Below are 20,526 nucleotides of genomic sequence, written 5' to 3'. Positions count from 1 at the left end.
ATGAAGTAAAGGATGACAGGATGGCCAAGTACCAAGAATTGGTCAGAACAGAGATCAAGAAATTTGAAGTAGTAAGGATAGAACAGATTGGCAGAGAGGAAAACAGCAGAGCAGACGAACTAGCAGGCTTTGCGTCAATGGCAGATACATCCATCCCTCACCCACTACTAATTGATTACCTACCAAGACCAAGCATTGAGGACCCCGAAATAGAAGAGGTATGTTGCGCCGAATTAGGCCCCTCATGGATGGATCCCATCATACTGTTCTTAAAAGACGGCGTCTTACCGGAAGACAAGAAAGAAGCCAACAAAATTAGAGCAAAGTCGCAGCGATTTTGGCTCTCCCCATCTATGGCATTATACAAAAAGTCATTCTCAGGACCTTATCTAAAGTGTGTCCACCCCAGCAAAGTAGAAGTATTCTTGTTCGAAATACACGAAGGGGTGTGCGGAAGCCACTAAGGAGGAAGATCGTTAGCCTACAGAGCCATTTCACAAGGATACTGGTGGCCATACATACAGGCAGACTCAGAAAAGTATGTGAAGAAGTGCGAGAAATGTCAAAAGTTCGCACACCAAATACATCAGCCGGCCGGAGAACTCCTACCATTGTCCAGCCCATGGCCCTTTGCAATGTGGGGCTTGGATATAGTAGGACCACTTCCAACAGCGCCCGAAAACAGGAAGTTCTTTCTCGCAGCAACAGACTACTTCACAAAGTGGGTGGAAGTAGAAGCATTGGCATCAATCAAAGAAAAAGATGTGAAGAAGTTCGTCTGGCAGAATATCATTACTCGATTCGGCATACCTAAAGCCCTAATATCAGACAACGGCACCCAGTTTGATGGCAGAATCTTTAGAGGCTTTTGTGAAGAATACAAGATAGAATTCTACAATTCTACACCAGCATATCCTCAAGCAAATGGCCAAGCAGAGGCATCAAACAAGGTTGTCTTGGATGGACTGAAGAAAAGGTTAGAGAAGGCAAAAGGCAAGTGGGCGGAGGAACTTCCTCATGTTTTATGGGCTTACCGCACCACACCTCGACGATCAACAGGAGAAACACCATTCTCCTTAGCGTACGGCATGGAAGTAGTAATCCCACTAGAAGTTGGCCTTCCTACAATTAGAAGCGAAAATTTTGATCCAGACTTGAATGGAGAAGCCATAACATTGGAATTCGACCTCGCCGAAGAAAGAAGAGAAAGAGCACTGGTTCACATTGCCTCATACCAACAAGAGTTATCCAGGAAATACAACAAAACAGTGCATCAAAGGCAATTCAAGATCAGAGATTGGGTGCTGCGCAAAGTGATGGGAAACACCTTGGTACCAGGAGATGGCAAATTAGGGCCTAATTGGGAAGGACCTTACAAAGTGGTCGGATTAGCTGGCAAAGGGGCATACCACCTGGAAGATGAGGACGACAAAGCCATTCCTAAGCTATGGAATACTGCCAATCTCAAACTATTTTATTTTTAGTTTTTTTACGAGTATGTGTAATTTTCTTTTTTCTCAACAAAACAAAGTCGATTTTTTTCAGCATAGTTATTTTTTGTAAGAGATTGTATTAGTAAGTTAGGGACATCAAAAGCTAGGTTGGCTGGAAAAACCAATCTATAGGCTGGCTGGAATAACCAACACCCCTCCTAAGCCCCAGGATAAGGATCCAGGCTGCAGGACATTTGGTCGGAATAACCAAACATTTTTACTCTAGGTTGGCTGGAAAAACCAATCTATAGGTTGGCTGGAAAAACCAAAACCCCTCCTAAGCCCAGGATAAGGATCCAGGCTGCAGGACATTTGGTCAGAATAACCAAACATTTTTACTCTAGGTTGGCTGGAAAAACAAATCTATAGGTTGGCTGGAAAAACCAACACCCCTCCTAAGCCCAGGATAAGGATCCAGGCTGCAGGACGTTTGGTCGGAATAACCAAACATCTTATTCTAACTTGGCAAGAATAACCAACTTAGAGGTTGGCTGGATTAAACCAACTCTTAATACTCTTTAGCCGAAGTAAGGACATCAGCTAAAGAGTGGTTGGCTGGATTAAACCAACCCTTATTACTCTTCAGCCGAAGTAAGGGCATAGGCTGAAGAGTGATTGACTGGATTAAACCAACTCTTAATACTCTTTAGCCAAAGTAAGGACATCGACTAAAGAGTGGTTGGCTGGATTAAACCAACTCTTAGTACTCTCTAGCCGAAGTAAGGACATCGGCTAAAGAATGGTTGGCTGGAAAAAACCAACTTAGAGGTTGACTGGATTAAACCCTTATTACTCTTCAGCCGAAGTAAATGTATAGGCTGAAGAGTGGTTGACTGGATTAAACCAACTCTTGGTACTCTTCAGCCGAAGTAAGTATATCGGCTAAAGAGTGATTGGCTAGTAAGCTCAGTCAGATTGCTCAGCTCAGACCAGAATAAAATATCTCGGCTGAAAAATATTGTGTGTTGTTCAAGTTACAGTTAGAAAGAAAGCACAAACAAGAAAAAAAACCGAGATAACAGTTGGACCAAAAAGAATTCATCGAAAAACTCATTACAAGTGCAAGCATACAGATCAAAACCGGAATAAGTGTCCAATACAAAAGATTTTCATTGATCAAATTCAAAGCAAAATACAAAGGAGGGGCCTCAGCCCGGTTACAAGACCAAAAGGAGAAAAGAAAATACAAAATCAGTTAAAAAGATCATCTATTTCGGCGTCAAGATCAGCATCAACATCAACCCGAAGACCGGTTTCAGAGGGGAGCTCAGCTTCGATCGGAAGTACGGTCGCTGTTGGAAGCACGGTATCAGCTGGTTGCTCAGTAGTCAAGTCTTCCACTGTGGGCTCCGCCCGAGCTAACTGATCGGTAGGATCGTTGACAACCGGGGTGTCGTTAGGCTCCGTTTCATCATCATCTGAACCCTCAAGGAATTGTTGCTGAAGGGTAGCAGCGTACTCCGCTAGCGAGGTCGGTATGAAGTACTAAGGAGGATTGTAGACCTCAGTCTCAGGCTCACAACCGAGCTGCACCACGGCTGCCCTCCAACCACATTTAAAGAAGAGATCTTTAGCGGCCTCACATTGTCGCATGTAGAGGGCCTCTCCCTCCTTGAAACCTGCAGCATTCACATCATCTGCCTTCTTTTTTAGCTCGACAATCTCTGCATTTTTCTTTCCTTCGAGCTTGACTAGCTCGCGAAGTTACTTATCCTTCATCACGGTCAGTGCCTTTTGTTTTTCAGCATTAGCTGAGGTAACTAGTCCGGTTAGACGTGCTATCTCGGCCTCTAGCTCGGCTATCTTCTGTTTGGATTCTTTTAGCTCGGTGGTTTTTGCTTCAACTTCGGCCATGGCTTGCCTTGATGTTTTACGAAGCTCCAACACACGCTTGTGGGCGATGTGGCTCTTCTGCATGGCCTGCAAAAGAAGGAAAGACTCGTGATCAAACCGAGATGAAAGTTGTGCAAATCAGAAAGATCAACAGAAAAATCTACTTACAAGCACCATGGATTTCGTGGCCGAACGAATGGCCTTTAGCTTGGACAAATTTTTGTGATGTTCTATGTCTGCTGGCAGGTAGACACTCTTGGCAAGGTTAAACGCCATTAAGTGATCTTTTTCAGTGACCACTGAGTCTGTGTCTTGTATATCTCGGTTTTGAAATGTAAGTTTGGGTGCCCACTTGGAGGAGCTAGCCCGGTCAGAACCCTCCGGTTGGTTTCAGTTGAGAGGGCTCAGTGGAGGGCTCAATGGAAGCGTGGTTTCGTCTTCATCGACAAGGCGTTGCTCGGTTTGGGTAGTCCGGGCACGTTTGCTTGGGCGTGATGAAGAAGGTTGTTGAGATGGGAGGCCCACCACTGTTTCCTGAGTCTGGTTGGATGGTGGTACTTCTGCTCGGTTGGTTTCGGTTAGGAGGGCCTTCACTCTATTCCGCTTCGCCATTTCTTCTTCTTTGGTAGTGCGAACCAGGTTAATTTGTGGCAAGTTGGGGTCCGGTACGGGTGTAGACACCCCATTTTTGACCGTCCTCGAGACTTGGACGTCACCGCTTGGAACACTTGGTGATTATCCATGTTCGTGTTCGTTTGGAGTTCCCGGAGGTCTCAGCTCGCGCGCCCTGCCTCAGGATCTCCGAACTTGACCGTTTAGTGTCTGGTTTCACACCGAACACTTATGTTTTGCCTTGGAGGGGCAGGGAATGCCTTGTGAGGCATACCCACACACCACCGGCAGTGGCTAGAGGCCACCGGCTGGTCTTTTGATTCCATCGGCACTATTTGTTGCCGGTTGGCACATTTTATTGCCGGTCGGCATAGTTTGTTGCCGGTCGGCACTCTTTTTTGTCGAAATAACTTTTTTGGGCAGCCGACCACTGTTCATCTACTTTATGGAGATATTTTGTGCCAGCTGTGATAGCTGGCACCAACTCTGCCTCCCTCCATACACGTGTATGGAGGGATCTCCCTCTAAGCAAGCTTGTTGTATAAGCTTTGCAAGAGGGAGTCTTATAAGAGGAAGGGCTTTCCTCTTTGATCTAGGTTAGAAACTTAGAAGCAAAAACCAGAGCTTAGAGATATAGATACATTCTATCTCTATATCTCCCTCTCTCTCCTCCTTTGTGTGTGTTTCCTTGGCCTAAAGGTGGATTTTACCTTACTTTTGCACCATTACACACACTATTACACCTTACTCCGAGATTGAGGGACTTGGGGGGTTGATTCTTGAGTTTTTGGACTAATTTTGATCAAAAGAAGAGGGCTAGACCATTTGTTCTTCAACGGTTCTTCAAGGGTGAGCATCTTGCTTTATATTCTCCAAACTTGCAATAGTCTTTTACCTATCTTGCTTGTTGATTTAGCTTTTGTGTATAACATAAAAAAGGCTTATATTTTCATGCTTTAGAACTTTCATTAAGGTTGTTTTGTGTTTTGAGTGCAAACTCACCCTATTAGGCCTTGTTTGGCCCCTTTTGTTGCCTCTTTGGTAGGGTTTTGTTTACTTCAGTGTTTTGATCTCTTTACCACTGAAAACCAGTGTATTTTTAGTAGTAAAGAAGGTGGTTTGAAGTCTTGCATAGGGGAGGGACACCCCTCTCCCTTCATTGTCTTGTTTCCTTACATTTTGGCCTAAAAGGGTAGCATGTATGCTTGATCATCTTGAGCCTTATTTCAGAAGATTTTTGGATGTTTTAGGTCATATGTAACCTCTGTTTTTGGCCGGATTTGTGCCTCCTTGCATGCTTGTAGTACTTGCTTTGCATTGCTCCATTTAGCTTAGAAATACATCTCATGATTAGGTCATGATTCTTGCATGTGTTGGCTTAGTTCCATGAAGTTTTTAGCATTGTTTTCCCATGCTTAAAGTCTGTTGGTTATCAATTTGGTCATGATTGACATGTTTGTTATAGTTGCTTTGCACTTTGGCTTGAAAACTTTGAGCATGTTGACCTCTAGCATGCATGGCTGTGATCATCCTATTGATTTGGCATCATTTAGGGCCACATTTCAGTCCAAGAATCATGTTTGCATGCTTGCATTTATGATCTCTTTTGTGCCTTGAGGGTGTGCCCTTTTATGCCTACATTTGAGCCTTGGTGCATACACTCCTTTGGAGTCATTTTAGCTGCCATGTTAGGAGGGTTTGGGGTCCTATTTTGTCTGCAAAAACTCTGTTTTTACTTGTCTAAACCATGCCATGATTTGGTCTTGTTGTTGGAAATGAAGTGACCCTTTTGGTGCCTTAACCTTGGGTCTATTGGCTTGCATGTTGACATGAGAGCTTGCCCATCATTTTGAGCACTTTTTGGTGCTGTTTTGAGGTGAATTAAGGCCTGCACCTTTATCACTTTAAGGCCCTCTTGCATGCTTGTCTCATGTTTGCTACATAATTGTTTCATAAATGTGTAGTCCCATGCTAACTTTATGGTAAATTGGTCCATGTTTGCATCACATTTGCACCTTGCATGCTTAGCATTGCATATTTGTCATGATAGTTCCATAACATTTGCCATGACTTGAATATTTGGCACCATGTTGCATTTGAATCATGTTTACATAACATGCATTGCATTGCTTGGTTTGGGGTGTCAAACCAAGTGTGAGAATCAAGGAACATTCATACTACAAGTGATGTAATGTGCTTTGATTCTCGGTCACCGAGGCCTTTGACTCCGACTTGATAAGGCTTTGGTTCTCGTTTTGTTTGTTGCATGCATCCTTACATCAAGTGGCAAATTTGATCCCTTGGGCTATCATGCACCATTGATGGCTCGAGGATCGAAGGTCATACTTCCTTGAGTTCAAAGCATGATAGGATGTATGACCATGCTCACATGTGCCTGAAAACCCCATGCCATGCACTGTCTGTTCTCTGTTTGCTGTCAAAACTGTCTTCTGCAGGAAGTTTCTGCCGACCGGCAGAATTCAGTGCCGGCCGGCAATCTTTGAATGGCCGGTAAATCAAAATAATGCCGATGGAAATCCTGGACTGCTTGTGGGAATTCTGCCTGGCCGGTGGTGCTCTGCAACATGCAAGGAACCTGTTCTGGAGTTTTGGCGATTTACAGAGAGACAGGGCAGTATAAACAGAGGTGGTAGGGGTACGGTACGGGTTTCTCGGGCGAGCCGAGTTCCAAGCATGCATCATCTGCGCATCCCGAGGCAGAGGCTGCGGCCACCTTCTTCTTTCTTTTGCGTCCTTTCTTTTTAATTAATTAGAAATTCTGTAATAATTTTATTTGCTTATTATTTGGGACTGTAATATTTATTTGTACCCTCCGAGTGAGGGCAATTATGTAATAAGTGTGCGTGAGTGTGTGTATGTCTTCCAACCTCACGTCTTTCTTCCCTTTTATTTACCTGCTTATGATGGTAGATTAAGGCACGTTTAATTTAGCATACCTTATGCTATGCATGCGTGCATTCATGCATTTGTACTGCATGCATTAGGCTCGGTACATCACGCTAACCGCATTTGTACTTCAATTTAAAAATTGAATATGTGATAGTTGATCGCATTTTATATGCCATGCTTAGGTTAGCCGAGCCTATCTAATTGCATCCTGTATGTGTTGCATTAGGCAATTTAACATGAACTAGGACACGCATGTTTGCTAACTAGTTTATTGTTTTGGCACGGAGTACGATGTAAGTATTTTCGCTTTAGCATCTCGCATGCGTGTGAATGTTAACATGACAGCATATTTACCATGTGGCTAGATGCTTATGTGATAAAATGTTTTGAATGCCTGTGGGTGAAGGTTGGATTGTTTGAGTTGGAAAAACTCGTTGAAATCCGCATTTTAGCCTACTTGCGAGTAGCAAATCCAAAACATTTTCCAAAACAAACGGATATGCAATGCTTATTTCCAAATTAGGCAATCTAGTCTATACTTGTTTGCTGCGCGCATAACATAGTAATTCTAGGCTAATAAATGGAATAAGAACACGTAATGTTTTCAAAATCGGATATCACGGTTAGTAGAGACCGGTCTTTGGATCGAGCGAGAGGGGGTGCTCATAGCTGACCTTCCCCGATCGTACCCAAGTTCCCAAGCCGAGGCAACTTTGGTGATGACGGACACGTGGCCTTTGGCACCGAGTCAGGGTTTCCTAAATTCCCCCTTAATAAAATATTTAGGTGGCGACTCTGTATCTGGCAAAGCAGTCCATGTTTGGCACTTCTTTCAAAATCTGTTTTCTCAAAACGATTTGCCAGATTTGGACTCTTCGGTTCAGATTAAGAACCGATACACAAATCGAGTCCGAACTGTAGCGAGGTCCCCTTCGCGGACTTGTTACAACGGGAGAGGCTTCTAGTAAGAAGTCTGTTACTCTGGCTTTACGTCGGCCGCTGTATCTGTACGTTGGCTCAAAATTGAGTAGCTGTAGCCGGTCCGCGAGGGATCCTCGCTACTGTTCGGACTCGCGATTTGTGTTGTCGCGGTTCTTAATCTGAACCAAAGAGTCCAAATCTGGCAAATCGTTTTGAGAAACAGATTTTTGAAAAAGTAGTGCAAACATGGACTGCTTTGCCAGATACAGAGTCGCCACCTAAATATTTTTAAAATGGGGAAATTTAGGAAACCCTGACTCGGTGCCGAAGGCCACATGTCCGTCATCACCGGAGTTGTCTCGGCTCGGGAGCTTGGGTACGATCGGGGAAGGTCAGCTATGAGCACCCCCTTTCGCCCGGTCCGAAGACCGGCCTCTACTAACCATGATATCCGATTTTGAAAACGTTATGTGTTCTTAATCCATTTATTAGCCTAGAATTACTATGTTATGCGCGCAGCAAACAAGTATAGACTAGATTGCCTAATTTGGAAAGAAACATTGCATATCCGTTCGTTTTGAAAATGCTTTGGAATTTGTTACTCGCAAGTAGGCTAAAACACGGATTTCAATGAGTTTTTCCAACTCAAACAATCCAACCTTCACCCACAGGCATTTCAAACAGTTTATCATATAAGCATTTAGCCGCATGGCAAACATACTGTCATGGCAACACTTACACGCATGCAGGATGCTAAAGCATAAATACTTACATCGTACTCCGTGCCAAAACAGTAAACTAGTTAGCAAACATGCATGTCCTAGTTCATGTTAAAAATGGCTAATGCATCACATGCAAAAATGCAATCTAGGCAGGCTCGGCTAACCTAAGCATGGTATATGAAATGCGATCAACTATCACATAGTCAATTTTTGAATTGAAGTACAAATGCAGTTAGCGTGATGTATCGAGCCTAATGTATGCAATACGAATGCATGGATGCACACATGCATAGCATAAGGTATGCTAATTTCAAAAAATGCCCTAATCTACCATCATAAGCAGGTAAATAAAAGGGAAGAAAGAAATGGGGATTGGAAGACATACACACACTCACCCACACTTATTATATATTTACCCTCACTCAGAGGGTCCAAATGAATATTACAGTCCCAAAATAATAAACAAATAAAATATTACAGTCCCAAATAATAAACAAACAGAATTATTACAAAAATTCTAATTAATTAAAAGAAAAGATGCAAAAGAAAGAAGAGGGTGGCCGCAGCCTCTGCCTCGGGGTGCGCAGATGATGCATGCTCGGAACTTGACTCGCCCGAAAAACCCGTACCGTACCCCTGCCACCTCTGTTTGTACTGCCTTGTCTCTCTGGAAAATTGCCCAAGTCCTGGAGCAGGTTCCTTACATGTTACAGAGCACCACCGGCCAGACAGAATTCCCACCGGCACTCCAGAATTTCCATCGGCACTTATTGGATTCATCGGCACTCCAGAGATTGCCGGTCGGCACTAAATTCTGCCGGTCGGCAGAAAACTCCTGCAGAAGACAAATTGACAGCAAACAGAGAACAGACAGTGCATGGCATGGGATTTTCAGGTACATGTGAGCATGATTATGCTTCCTATCATGTTTTGAACTCAAGGAAGCATGCCCTTCGATCTTTGAACCATCAATGGTGCATGGTGGCTCAAAGAATCAAATTTGCCATTTGATATAAAGATGCATGCAACAAACAAAATGGGATCCGAAGCCTTATCAAGTTGGAGTCAAAGGCCCCGGTGACCGGGAATCGAGGCACATTACATCACTTGAAGTATGAATGTTCCTTGATTCCCACACTTGGTTTGACACCCCAAACCAAGTGAATGCAATGCATGTCATGCTCACAAGGCTCAAATGCAACATGATACCAATTATGTAAGACACAAACAAGTACTATGCAACCAACATGACAAATGTATAATGCCAAGCATACAAGGTGCAAATGTGATGCAAACATAGACCAATTTGGGAATGGGATTGGCGTGCTACGAGGCTTAATGAAGCAACCATACAACAAATATGAAGCAAGCATGTAATGGGGGCCTGGAACCATAAAGGGACAGACCTTAGTCCACCCCAAAACAGTGCCAAAAAGTGCTCAAAATGATGGGCAACATCTCATGTTAACAAGCAAAGTTATGGTCCCAAGATTAAGGCACAAAAGAAGACAACTTACCCCCCACCAACATGACCTCCCATGGCATGATTAAGACAAGTAAAAACAGAATTTTGCAGACCAAGATAGGACTCTAAACCCTCCTAAAATGGCAGCTAAGGTGACTCCCAAAAGGCATATGCACCAAGGCTCATTCCTAGGCATAAGAGGGTACACCCTCAAGGCATAAAAGAGGTCATGCATGCACACATACAAACATGATTCTTGGACTAAGAATGTGGTCCTAGATGATGTTAAATCATGAGGGTAATCACAACCATGCATGCTAGAAGTCAAAATGCTCAAAGCTTTTAAGCCAAAATACAAAGCAACCCCATCAAACATGTCAAGCATGACCAAATGGATAACCAACAGGCTTCAAGAATGGAAAAACAATACTAAAAGCTTCATGGAACCAAGCCAACACACACAAGAATCATGGCCTAATCATGAGATACACTTCTAAGCAAAATGGAGCAATACAAGGCAAGTATTACAAGCATACAAGGAGGCACAAATCCAGCCAAAAACAGAGGTTACACATGACCTAAAATACCTAAAAAACTTCTGAAATGAGGCTAAGAATGATCAAGCACACATGCTATCCTTTTAAGCCAAAAAGCAAGGAAACAAAACAAAGAAGGGAGAGGGGTGTCCCTCCCCTATGCAAGACTTCAAACCACCTTTTTTAACACTGAAAATCAACTGGTTTTTAGTGGTCAAAGGACCAAAACACTGAAGTGAACAAAGCCTTACTAAAAAGGCACCAAAATGGACCAAACAAGGCCTAGAAGGGTGAGTTTGTACTCAAACCACAAAATGACCTTAATGAAAGTTCTAAAGCATGAAAATATAAGCCTCTTTCATGTTATACACAAGAGCCAAAACAGCAAGCAAGATAGGTAGAAAACTATTGCAAGTTTGGGGAATAAAAAGCAAGATGCTCACCCTTGAAGAACCCTTGAAGAACAAAAGGTCTAGCCCTCTTCTTTTGATCAAAACCAGTCCAAAAACTCAAGAAACAACCCCCCAAGTTCCTCAATCTCGGAATAAGGTGTAATAGTGTGTGTAATGGTGCAAAAGTAAGGTAAAAACCACCTTTAGGCCAAGGAAACACACACAAAGGAGGGGAGAGAGGGAGATATGGAGATAATATGTATCTATATCTCTAAGCTCTGGTTTTTGGTTGCAAAAGTCTAACCTAGATCCAAGAGGAAAGCCCCTCTCTTATAGGACTTCCTCTTGCAAAGCTTATACAACAAGCTTGGCTAGAGGGAGATCCCTCCATACACACGTGTATGGAGGGGGGGAGAGTTGGTGCCAGCTATCACAGCTGGCACAAAATATCTCCATAAAGTGGATGAACAGTGGTCGGCTGCCCAAAAAAGTCACTTCGACAAAAAACAGTGCCGACCGGCAACAAAATATGCCGACCGGCAATAAAATGTGCCGACCGGCAAACAAAAGTGCCGATGGCATCAAAAACCAGCCGGTGGCCTCTAGCCACTGTCGGTGGTGTGTGGGGATGTCTCACAAGGCATTTCCTGCCCCTCCAAGGCAAAACAAGAGTGTTCGGTGCAAAACCAGACACTAAACGATCAAGTTCGGAGATCCTAAGGCAGGGCACGCGAGCCGAGACCTCCGGGAACTCCAAACGAACACAAACATAGATGATCACCGAGTGTTCAAACGGTGACGTCCAAGTCTTGAGGACGGTCAAAAATGGGGTGTCTACAGTAGCTTGGCCCAACTTCTTTCGGAATACTGAAGTGCGGCGCGAAGTGTGTTTAGGTTGGGGTAACTGTACAGTGACTTGAGGTGGGCTGAATCTACATAAAGAAGACAAATGTCAGTTCGGTTAAGGAATAGAATACCAAAACAAAACAGGAGCATGCAAAGAAACCGAGGTAATTATACCGGGGGTCCCTTTATTCCAGTTTATTCGGTCACCAGGAATCTGGGCTTCTTGGTCTTCGAAGTTCCCAGAAACCCAGAAGAAATCATCGTCGTTCAAATCTTTATCCGGTGTGTCCATTATTATTTTCTCTTGACGACGGCGTATCCTTAGATAATAGACCCAGCCATCTTCTTTTGATCCTATTGAATATTGGTGAAAGAGTTCGGCTAGGCCGAGGTTAATATCAGCACGGCGGTTTAGCTCGGCTATACCATTTATTATACGGTATGAGTTTGTGGAAAGCTGAGTTGGGCATATCCTAGTTTGCCTAAGGAATTCACAGAGTAAAGGCTGTACAAGGAATCTTAGGCCAGTTTCTACAATGGAAAGGAGGGTGAAGAGAACAAAACCAGGGTTTCCCCAGGGTATGATATCTTGTTCGGCTAAGGTAAGGTGGACGTCGTCAGGAATGTTGTACTCCCTTCGGAATTCGGCCATGCCGCCAGGTGTTTCTACCAAAAACCTATATTTACCCATTTACTCTTAAGTTATGTATAATTAATATGTGTTAGACCGGTTAAAAAATGACGCTGAGTGGCTTGGTTGAGCGTGCGAAGGAGTGCCTGGCAGCCTAAGTCTGCAAAGTGAAAAAAGAAAGGGGTTATGCACAGATCGATGGACCGTGCTGCGAAGAAATCAAGGTAAAATAAATGGAGTCCTATCTCGGTTAAGTAAAGAGCTACGGGTGTTAGCTCGGTTTCAGCAAGGGGTCTGTTAGCTCGGTTTGACCAAGGCATTTGATAGCCGGGTTGAGCCTCAAGGGGCAGTTTTTTTAGTTCGGTCTGAACTTGAAAGGCTGGTCTAGCCCTTAGACTCAGCTCGGGCATAGTTAAGGTTTTCAAGGCTTGACTTGTTAGAACTACAAATATAGCAATAAAGAGTTAGCTCAGTTGGTTGGTCCGGGTAAACCGACATCCACTACAAACAACTTCCTAGTTCGGTTATATTGTGATTTTGGATCAAAACTAGTGTTTTTCAAGTTTTTTCTTGAATCAGAGGGGCTCTACTACTGAGTTTTTGCGGAAGATGCAAAGACAAGGCAGAAAATGAAAGTAAAAAATGTTTTGTAAAAACGCATAAAACAAATGTCATGGGCTAAAAAAGTACGAAAGCCAAAAAAATAGAACAGATTTGTATTACTCACCAAAGTAAGAGGAAGGAAAGGAAAGTAGAAAGCAGCCACAAACGTGAGCTTCACAGATGCAGATCAGTAGAGATGCAAGCAAGAGAGAGAGAACAAGGGGAGAGAAGATGAATAGTGTGGTGAGATTCAAAATGAATAGGTTTGTTTTGTTTTGTTGCAAAAACTAGAGGCGGGAACTGTTCAAAATTCACGAAGTACGAAGACGGTGTGACAGCTGCCTTGGGCCAATCAGCGTATGCCACGTGTCATAGGAATGAGAAGCGATTTAGTTGCTGTGATTGAAGAGACGTTTTGACCGGACAAGGAGAGCCCGGTGTGGATTTAGCTCGGCTGAGTAGGCTAAAAGGTTTTAGTTCGGCTGGAATGGCTAAGAGATCTTTTAGCTCGTTCGAAAAGGCTAAAGAGTTTTTAGCTCGGCTGACAGACAAGGTAATCTCTATCATGCTGCGCAGATGGAATTAAGGGGCAATTGAGAGGGTAATTTATTTATAAATTGGGCCGAGCTGGGTAATGGGCCATTATGGGCCACATTGCAAAGGGCTGAGTAAAATGGCCATGGAGTTACTCCGGCCCAAGAAAGGTGTAAAAGTTACTCCGGCTCAAAAGAGGTGTAAAAGTTACTCCGGCCCAAGAGAGGTGTAAAGTTACTCCGGTCCGCAAGAGACCTGAAGTTGCTTCGGTCCCAAAGAGCTTATGATAAGTTTGGTCGTCACTCACAAAGTTATCTTGGTTTGTACCGGAGTATTGGTTATTCCGGTCTAAACATACCGTGGTTAGCATTGAAAAGAGCCGAGGTAAGAGCAGTGAATGGAAGAGCCGAGCTAATGCTATCTCGGTCCAGTCTGCGGCTTAGCATAACCATGCTTACCTCGGTCATGTTAAAGTCTGACCATGGTAGAACCATCTCACTTGGTTTATGCAGTGAGGGGAGTGTTGAAGGATAGACATTATCTTTCAGGAATATGAATCCTAGGAGGATTCTACATGGAGGAGTAAAAGTCCTACTAAGATTGTGCCACGCGGAACCTATAAAAGCTTGCAACACCACCTATGGAGAGGTAACACACAACTTTGATACACAGAGCTTTTTGTCTTTGTCTATTTTGTTGACTTAGGCATCGGAGAGGTATCCGGCACACACCCGCTGGCTAGCTCACGTTTGTGTTTTCAGGAAATAAAGCGACGACGTTCGGAGAGGAGCGCAGACTTGATCTACAGGATTATACGAGAAGGTTTATTTCTTTCCCGTACACCTTCAAATTTAATTTATTTATTTTTCAAACTGATCTCATATAATAAGTTTCAATCAAGCGGTTCACAAGCCAAGTCTAAAAAATTAACTAGTTTCAAAATACATTCAAACTTAATTTGTTCACATAATAAACTAATCTTGAATGAATTTTTAACAAATAGCAATACCATAACTTTCCGATTAGATTAAGAGTCAAGAGTGTTGGTGTGTTAGATCACCAAACTAGGTAGGTCTCGGATTTCATATATGGAGACTTTCAATTGCTAAGGGAATATGCATAGAATGGGAGAGGTAGAAAAAGTAAACAATATTCTTGAGAGCGTTGTCCTGCAAATTGGAGTCGGGGACCATTTTTTTATTGAGTAAAATTCTGAAAGAGTTTCCTCCATCCATTTTTATGTGATTTTTTTCCCATAAAAAATAACAGAAGAAAAGAAGTTAGGAAAGTAAACCAGAACCTAGCAAAAATGATACAGCTAAGGCTTCGTTTGGGAAGAAGGGTTCAGTTGACTTTGGGGCTATTTTGATCACAAAAAGACAAAATAGACTTTTTAGTTCAATAAGACGAAATATCACATCCAACCTATAATTATTATATTCTTTCTCTCATAAAAAGTCAAAAAAGCTAAATAAACTCTTCTCATACGAGACTTTTTAATCCCAGACTAAAATAGCCAAAAAATTAACCCGCTTCCCAAACGAACCCTAAGCCATTTATAATTTTACTCAAATTCTATTTTTAATTTTCACACTTTAACTGTTACTCAAATTTTAAAATAGTGAGGTAACGGGTGGACCTCTGTAAAATACAAGTTGAATTTTGATGATTTGGGGACTATAGTTTTTAGTCAAAAAATTATTACAAATTGTCATGTCATTTTTTTTACTTTTTTGCATATTTTTTTACAAAAAATTAAGAGTAAACTACTAATAGATCCTAATAGTTAGATTTAATTTCTATCAAGTTTTATTAAAAATAAATTTTAATAAAATCATCGTTAAAAATAATTTTGTGACATTTTTCGCATATGTCATTAAAAATTGACAATTAGTGACTTTTTTGACGATTTTTATAAATTGTCTCTAAAACTTACAATTAGTGATATTTTTCTGTGATAAATTTTTCAAACTGTCGTTGAAAATTAAAAATTACTGACTTTTTTGTAATGATTTTTTTTTAAACAGTTAGTGACATTTTTTATGACAATTTTTAAATTGTTGCTGAAAATTAACAATTAGTAATTTTTTTTTAATAATATTTAATGAAAAATGTGATTAATTCTCACATGACCTATATTAAAAACTATATATAAATCCCCTAAAAATCAAAAGTGAACTAAAATAATTAATTTTCAAATAGGATTAGTTATTACAATTGGAATAAGAGACTAAAAATTCGACTAAAAGTCAGAGTTAAAATGTAATTTATCCAAATTATTGGTGAAAAATCAAATCGTTAATGTTATTAAATTAAATTAATTTTTGATTTATGCGATAACACATCAAATAGAAAATTTACATATTTTCACCAAACAGTAGTCTACATATGACCAAAAATTATGCACACAGATTTTGACTATAGCAAACCTTTTTTTCCTGGGACCTTCTTCGGTTCCTGTTTCATGTAAGGCCTATTTGGTAGGGTTTATTTCCAGCTTATTTTAGTTTTTAGTTTAATTTAAGCTATTTTGATATGTTTGGTTCAGGTTAACAATACAGTTTATAATTTTTTGTAAGTAAAAAATTAACTTATTCTTTGAGTGGGGGAGGAGAAGCTTAATTTATAAGTTAAAAATCAGCTTATGTTCACAGTTATAAGTTATAAATTGTTAAGTTATAAGTTATAATCACTTTCTCACAATTTTACCCAACGGGACCAAGGTCATGCAGTCACACATGTCAGTCACACATGTTTGTTTCCTTAAAACCGAAAATTAAAGAGTAGGTAAAACCAAATTATAGCAACTGACTTCTATCCAAAATAAAGTAAAATAATAACAATAACAATAGTAATAGTAATAGTAATAATAATAATAATTGCAACTGACAACACAAAAACCAAAATCATTATATGCTATTTGTTAATGACTACAAATATTCAGGATTTACTCTCTTAGAGATGAATCTAAAAAGCCCTAACTCCGGAATGTTGCTGGTCAAAAAATGAAAAAATAAAAAAAAAATGAAAATAATAAAAACAGGCAATACAGGTGTTTCATCATAAACCCACTGTATATATTCATTAATTACACCACTAAACATAATAGAGGAAGATCAACAAAAATTGTGATCAAAACCCACAAAACCCTGATCAGACTCTTTACCATATATTTTGTATTTCCCACTAATTAGTGTACACATAAATAACTAACTATAGCTTTACAGTACTTCTACATGATAGAGCAAGCATTAGGATTATCATCACTGAACATGGTGGTGTAGTGTTGTTCAACCGTGCTGAGAGTAGCAATGGCAGTGTCTTCAGTGCCCCTAACAAAACCACGAGGTGCCTTCTTGTCATAAACTGGAGCAGCGTATGGGTGAGCTATCAGGTTGTATGGAACATATGGCCATGGCTCAGATTTGTTACCAGTAGATTGAGCCTTCTTCAGCACTTTCTTTGCATCCACATATCCACTCACTGTCACCTTCTGCTCCTTCAAATCCACATCCACTGATTTCACTCCTGCTCTCAACAATGCATCAAAACTTATCATTAATTATATTACTAAACCAACCTTATATAAAAAATCAGATCCTACATAATAGATATTTTACTTACGATTAAAAGAAGTTGGAAATCTTATAATTACATAATAATTATAGACAGTTGCGTTTGAATTTGGATGGGAAAATAATTTACAAACATAAATTTTATATATAAAAATCATACATAATGGTGTTTTAATAGTATTAGTGACATTTTTGCAATTTTGAACCACATGGATCATTGTTTTGGTTTGAAAGGATAGATTTATAAAAATTCACAATCATTGTGTATGAAATTTTTATATTAAAAAATATATTTGTATAGCATTACACGTTTTAATTATGTATTATAATCTTCTAAAATATAGAATGGAGATGTTATGAATTGAAAACGAATTGTAACGTTTTATATAACGCTAATGATGTACATAATTTAACAACCACCCCATGCATGTAAGGCGCCACACAGAATAGTTTGATACCAAAATACAATCATCATACCTTTGAGAGAAGAGAGTGTGTTTTTGACTTTACGTTTACAACCCTCACAGTCCATCCTGACTTTGAGAGCCACAGTGTTTAACTGTTTCATTTTCTTGACCTTCTTGACACTGCTCAGCAATTCAGAGAAGTACTCCAAAGTGCCTGAAACTCCCATTTCTCTCTCTCTCTTCTGATCACTAACAGATGAGATTGCCCTTAGAACAAGCTTTCAGTGAGAGAGAAGGAAACTAAATGAAAGAAATGCAACAAAGAAGTGAAAAAAGAACAGAGGGGTGATGAATGATCACAACATAAGAGAATGGCTTGGTTATGGTCTTTGAATGCTTAGTATGGAGACCAGGACACACATATATATACACACACTGACACACTAGTAAATATATTATAGATTCATAAAATTTTTGAGGTTCTATAAAATATCAATCTTTGAAAAAATATAATTATATGTGAATAAAAATAATGAGGCGGGGTACCGCTGGAAACTGCAGGGAATTTCTCTCTTTAAAAAGTGGGACTTTCTTCCCTTGTCCTTACTTGCTGAGGGGGAAAACAAAAACAAAAAAAAAGCTCTCAGGGCTGCTCTGTATAACTATCTATTGTAATTATTCAGAACACTAATTTTTATCTTTTAATAGAACACTAATGATATGATAAGAAGAAAAAAATTAATAAACAAACAAATCAAGACTAAAATATCACATCACACTAAATGAGACCCACTAACTCATTAAAACTAGTTTTAGAGCTCAAAATTTAAAATTCTAAAGAATTTTTCAACCATTTAAAGCTTTTGTGATTGAACCTTTTACCGAAACATTTTTATGTTATATATAGGCAACTTTTGCATGCATTATTGCACAAAAGGTAGTGACCCCTCTTTAAAAGGCTCTACAGAACTTTTAAGTAAAACGTGCAGTAGTCTCCTAACAAAACCCAATTTACATTGAGGTGTTTGTTTCAGTTTTTTAGAGTTAATTTATAGTTTTTAGTTTTGAAAAAGTTATTTTAGATGTTTGGTTAAACTTATTTCAAATTGTTTCTGATTTTAACAGTTTATTTTAACTCAAAAAAGCTAATTCTCAGAAGCTGCTCATCATTGCTTCTGATTATCAGCTTCGGCTGTGGACATGTTAATTTATGGTTATACTATTAAATTTTTTTATTTTTTATTTTTTTAAAAATAGAAAAAGACCCAAATGGACTATAGATTATTATTATTATTTTTTATGAGAAATGTAGATAAACAAAAAATAAAAATTAGTTGAAAAAGCTATTTCACAGTTTATTTAACAAACACTACTCAGCAACTTAAATCTATAATCCAACAGTTACACCAAACAGATTAACAACTTCTGATTAAAGTCATAATCTATAATCTGTTAAGTTATAATCTATAAATTGTTTTAACAGTTACACCAAACAGGACCATTTTGTCAAGAATTATAAAGACCCTCACTTGAGAGTTACTCCCACCACCCCACATACGTGGGGTCAAAGAGAGGAGGATAAAATAAAAGATAAAAAATAAAAAATAATTTTTTTTGAATCAATCAGTATTTATTGGGGGTGGTGAGAGTCTCACTCATTTTTGTTATGATACAAGACTCCAAGAAAAAAAAAATCTATAAAATTATTATATAAAATAGTGTGTGACTTATTATGAAACATTTCTTGTCAATAAAAAATTGTAAAATGTGTTATTTTTTATCTTTAAAGACTGACAAAAAGTGAATTTACATGTCCTATACATAAATATTGTTTTGGAGGACCATGTATGTTATATAGGGCTCAAGACTACTGAAAAATTTAGTACTCCTTTACCCTGACCCTTCATTTAAAAACATAATTAACATCTATTATATAGTCTACAAATATCTCATTGTTAAATCGGGGTAGTTTAGTATTTTTCTTTTGTCAAAAGATAGAGATTCGTGCCTGGGTTACACGGAAGGTGAAAGTAAGAGTTTGAAAATTTGTGAACAATGTACATAGAAAGAGACCCATTTAAAGTTTTGAAAAAAAAAAGGTTGTGATTTTTGGGTGGATAGCAAAAAAAGGTTGTTACCAATGAAAAGAAAATTCGGTGCACAAAATAAATTGTAAATAAAGAATAACAATATATAAATAGAAATTTATATAATTTTTTTGTACTCAGAATGATATGATTTAGTATGAATTTTTCACTTTAAAACAAAATATTTATACAAATGACTTTTATTTTCAAAAATAACAGTTAAATGATTATTGTGTTATTTTTGTATAAATATTTTGCAAGAATAGAATTTTTGTAAATAAAAGTATTACTTAAAAATATTAGGGTAAATTATAAACACACCTCCTGAGATTTATTTAAATTACAAATTATCCCCTGTGATTCTAGAAATTACATTATGTCCCCTAAGATTTCTAATTTCATAACAAATAGGTCATTTTATTAATAAATCATCAAGTTAAATAACAATTTTTAATAATGTTAAAATTTTATTTCAATTAATAATTCAGATAATTTTATTATTGTATAGGTGAACAGTTAAAAATTTCACTTTTTCAATTAATTCTGTTAAATAAAAAATTCTGACAAAGAGATATTTGTAATTTTCCAAACTACAGGAGCAATTCGTATTTTAAATAAATTTCAGAGGGTATATTTGTAATTTACCCAAAATATATTATGAGTTTAGTCTAAATTCATTTATGTATAGTTTTCACCATATTCAAAATAAAAGCAATTGTATTATTAACAAGTCCATTTATAGGAAGAAAAAAATTCCATAAATTACGAGTTAATCTTATGTGGTGGATTTAATTTTTTTTACACTTTTTTTAACGCATCAATAAATTCTAAAATACTTTTTATTGATAGGTGAAAAAATGATCAGGATTAATAAGTAAATAAGGTTGGTAAATAGGACCAATATGTGAATATCTCAAAAACATTTGGTAGCCTTAGAGCAAATTTATATGGTGCTTTTA

General features: G+C 38.9%; 1 protein-coding gene across 1 annotated transcript; it reads right to left on the bottom strand.

Moving 5' to 3' along the window:
- Positions 1–16,553: 16,553 nt before the first annotated feature.
- LOC114265840 (heavy metal-associated isoprenylated plant protein 23) lies at positions 16,554–19,271 on the bottom strand. Its single transcript, XM_028206664.2, has 2 exons — positions 17,551–19,271; positions 16,554–17,026 (listed from the first exon to the last, which is right to left on the bottom strand). Exons 1-2 carry the CDS (start codon positions 17,705–17,707, stop codon positions 16,731–16,733), a joined length of 453 nt encoding a protein of 150 aa, XP_028062465.2. The 5' UTR covers positions 17,708–19,271; the 3' UTR covers positions 16,554–16,730.
- Positions 19,272–20,526: the final 1,255 nt, after the last annotated feature.

Source organism: Camellia sinensis, chromosome 3 (genome assembly GCF_055761805.1).
Source record: "Camellia sinensis isolate YWXY chromosome 3, ASM5576180v1, whole genome shotgun sequence".
Lineage (NCBI taxonomy): Eukaryota > Viridiplantae > Streptophyta > Magnoliopsida > Ericales > Theaceae > Camellia > Camellia sinensis.
This window is presented reverse-complemented; position numbering and strand designations above follow the sequence as displayed.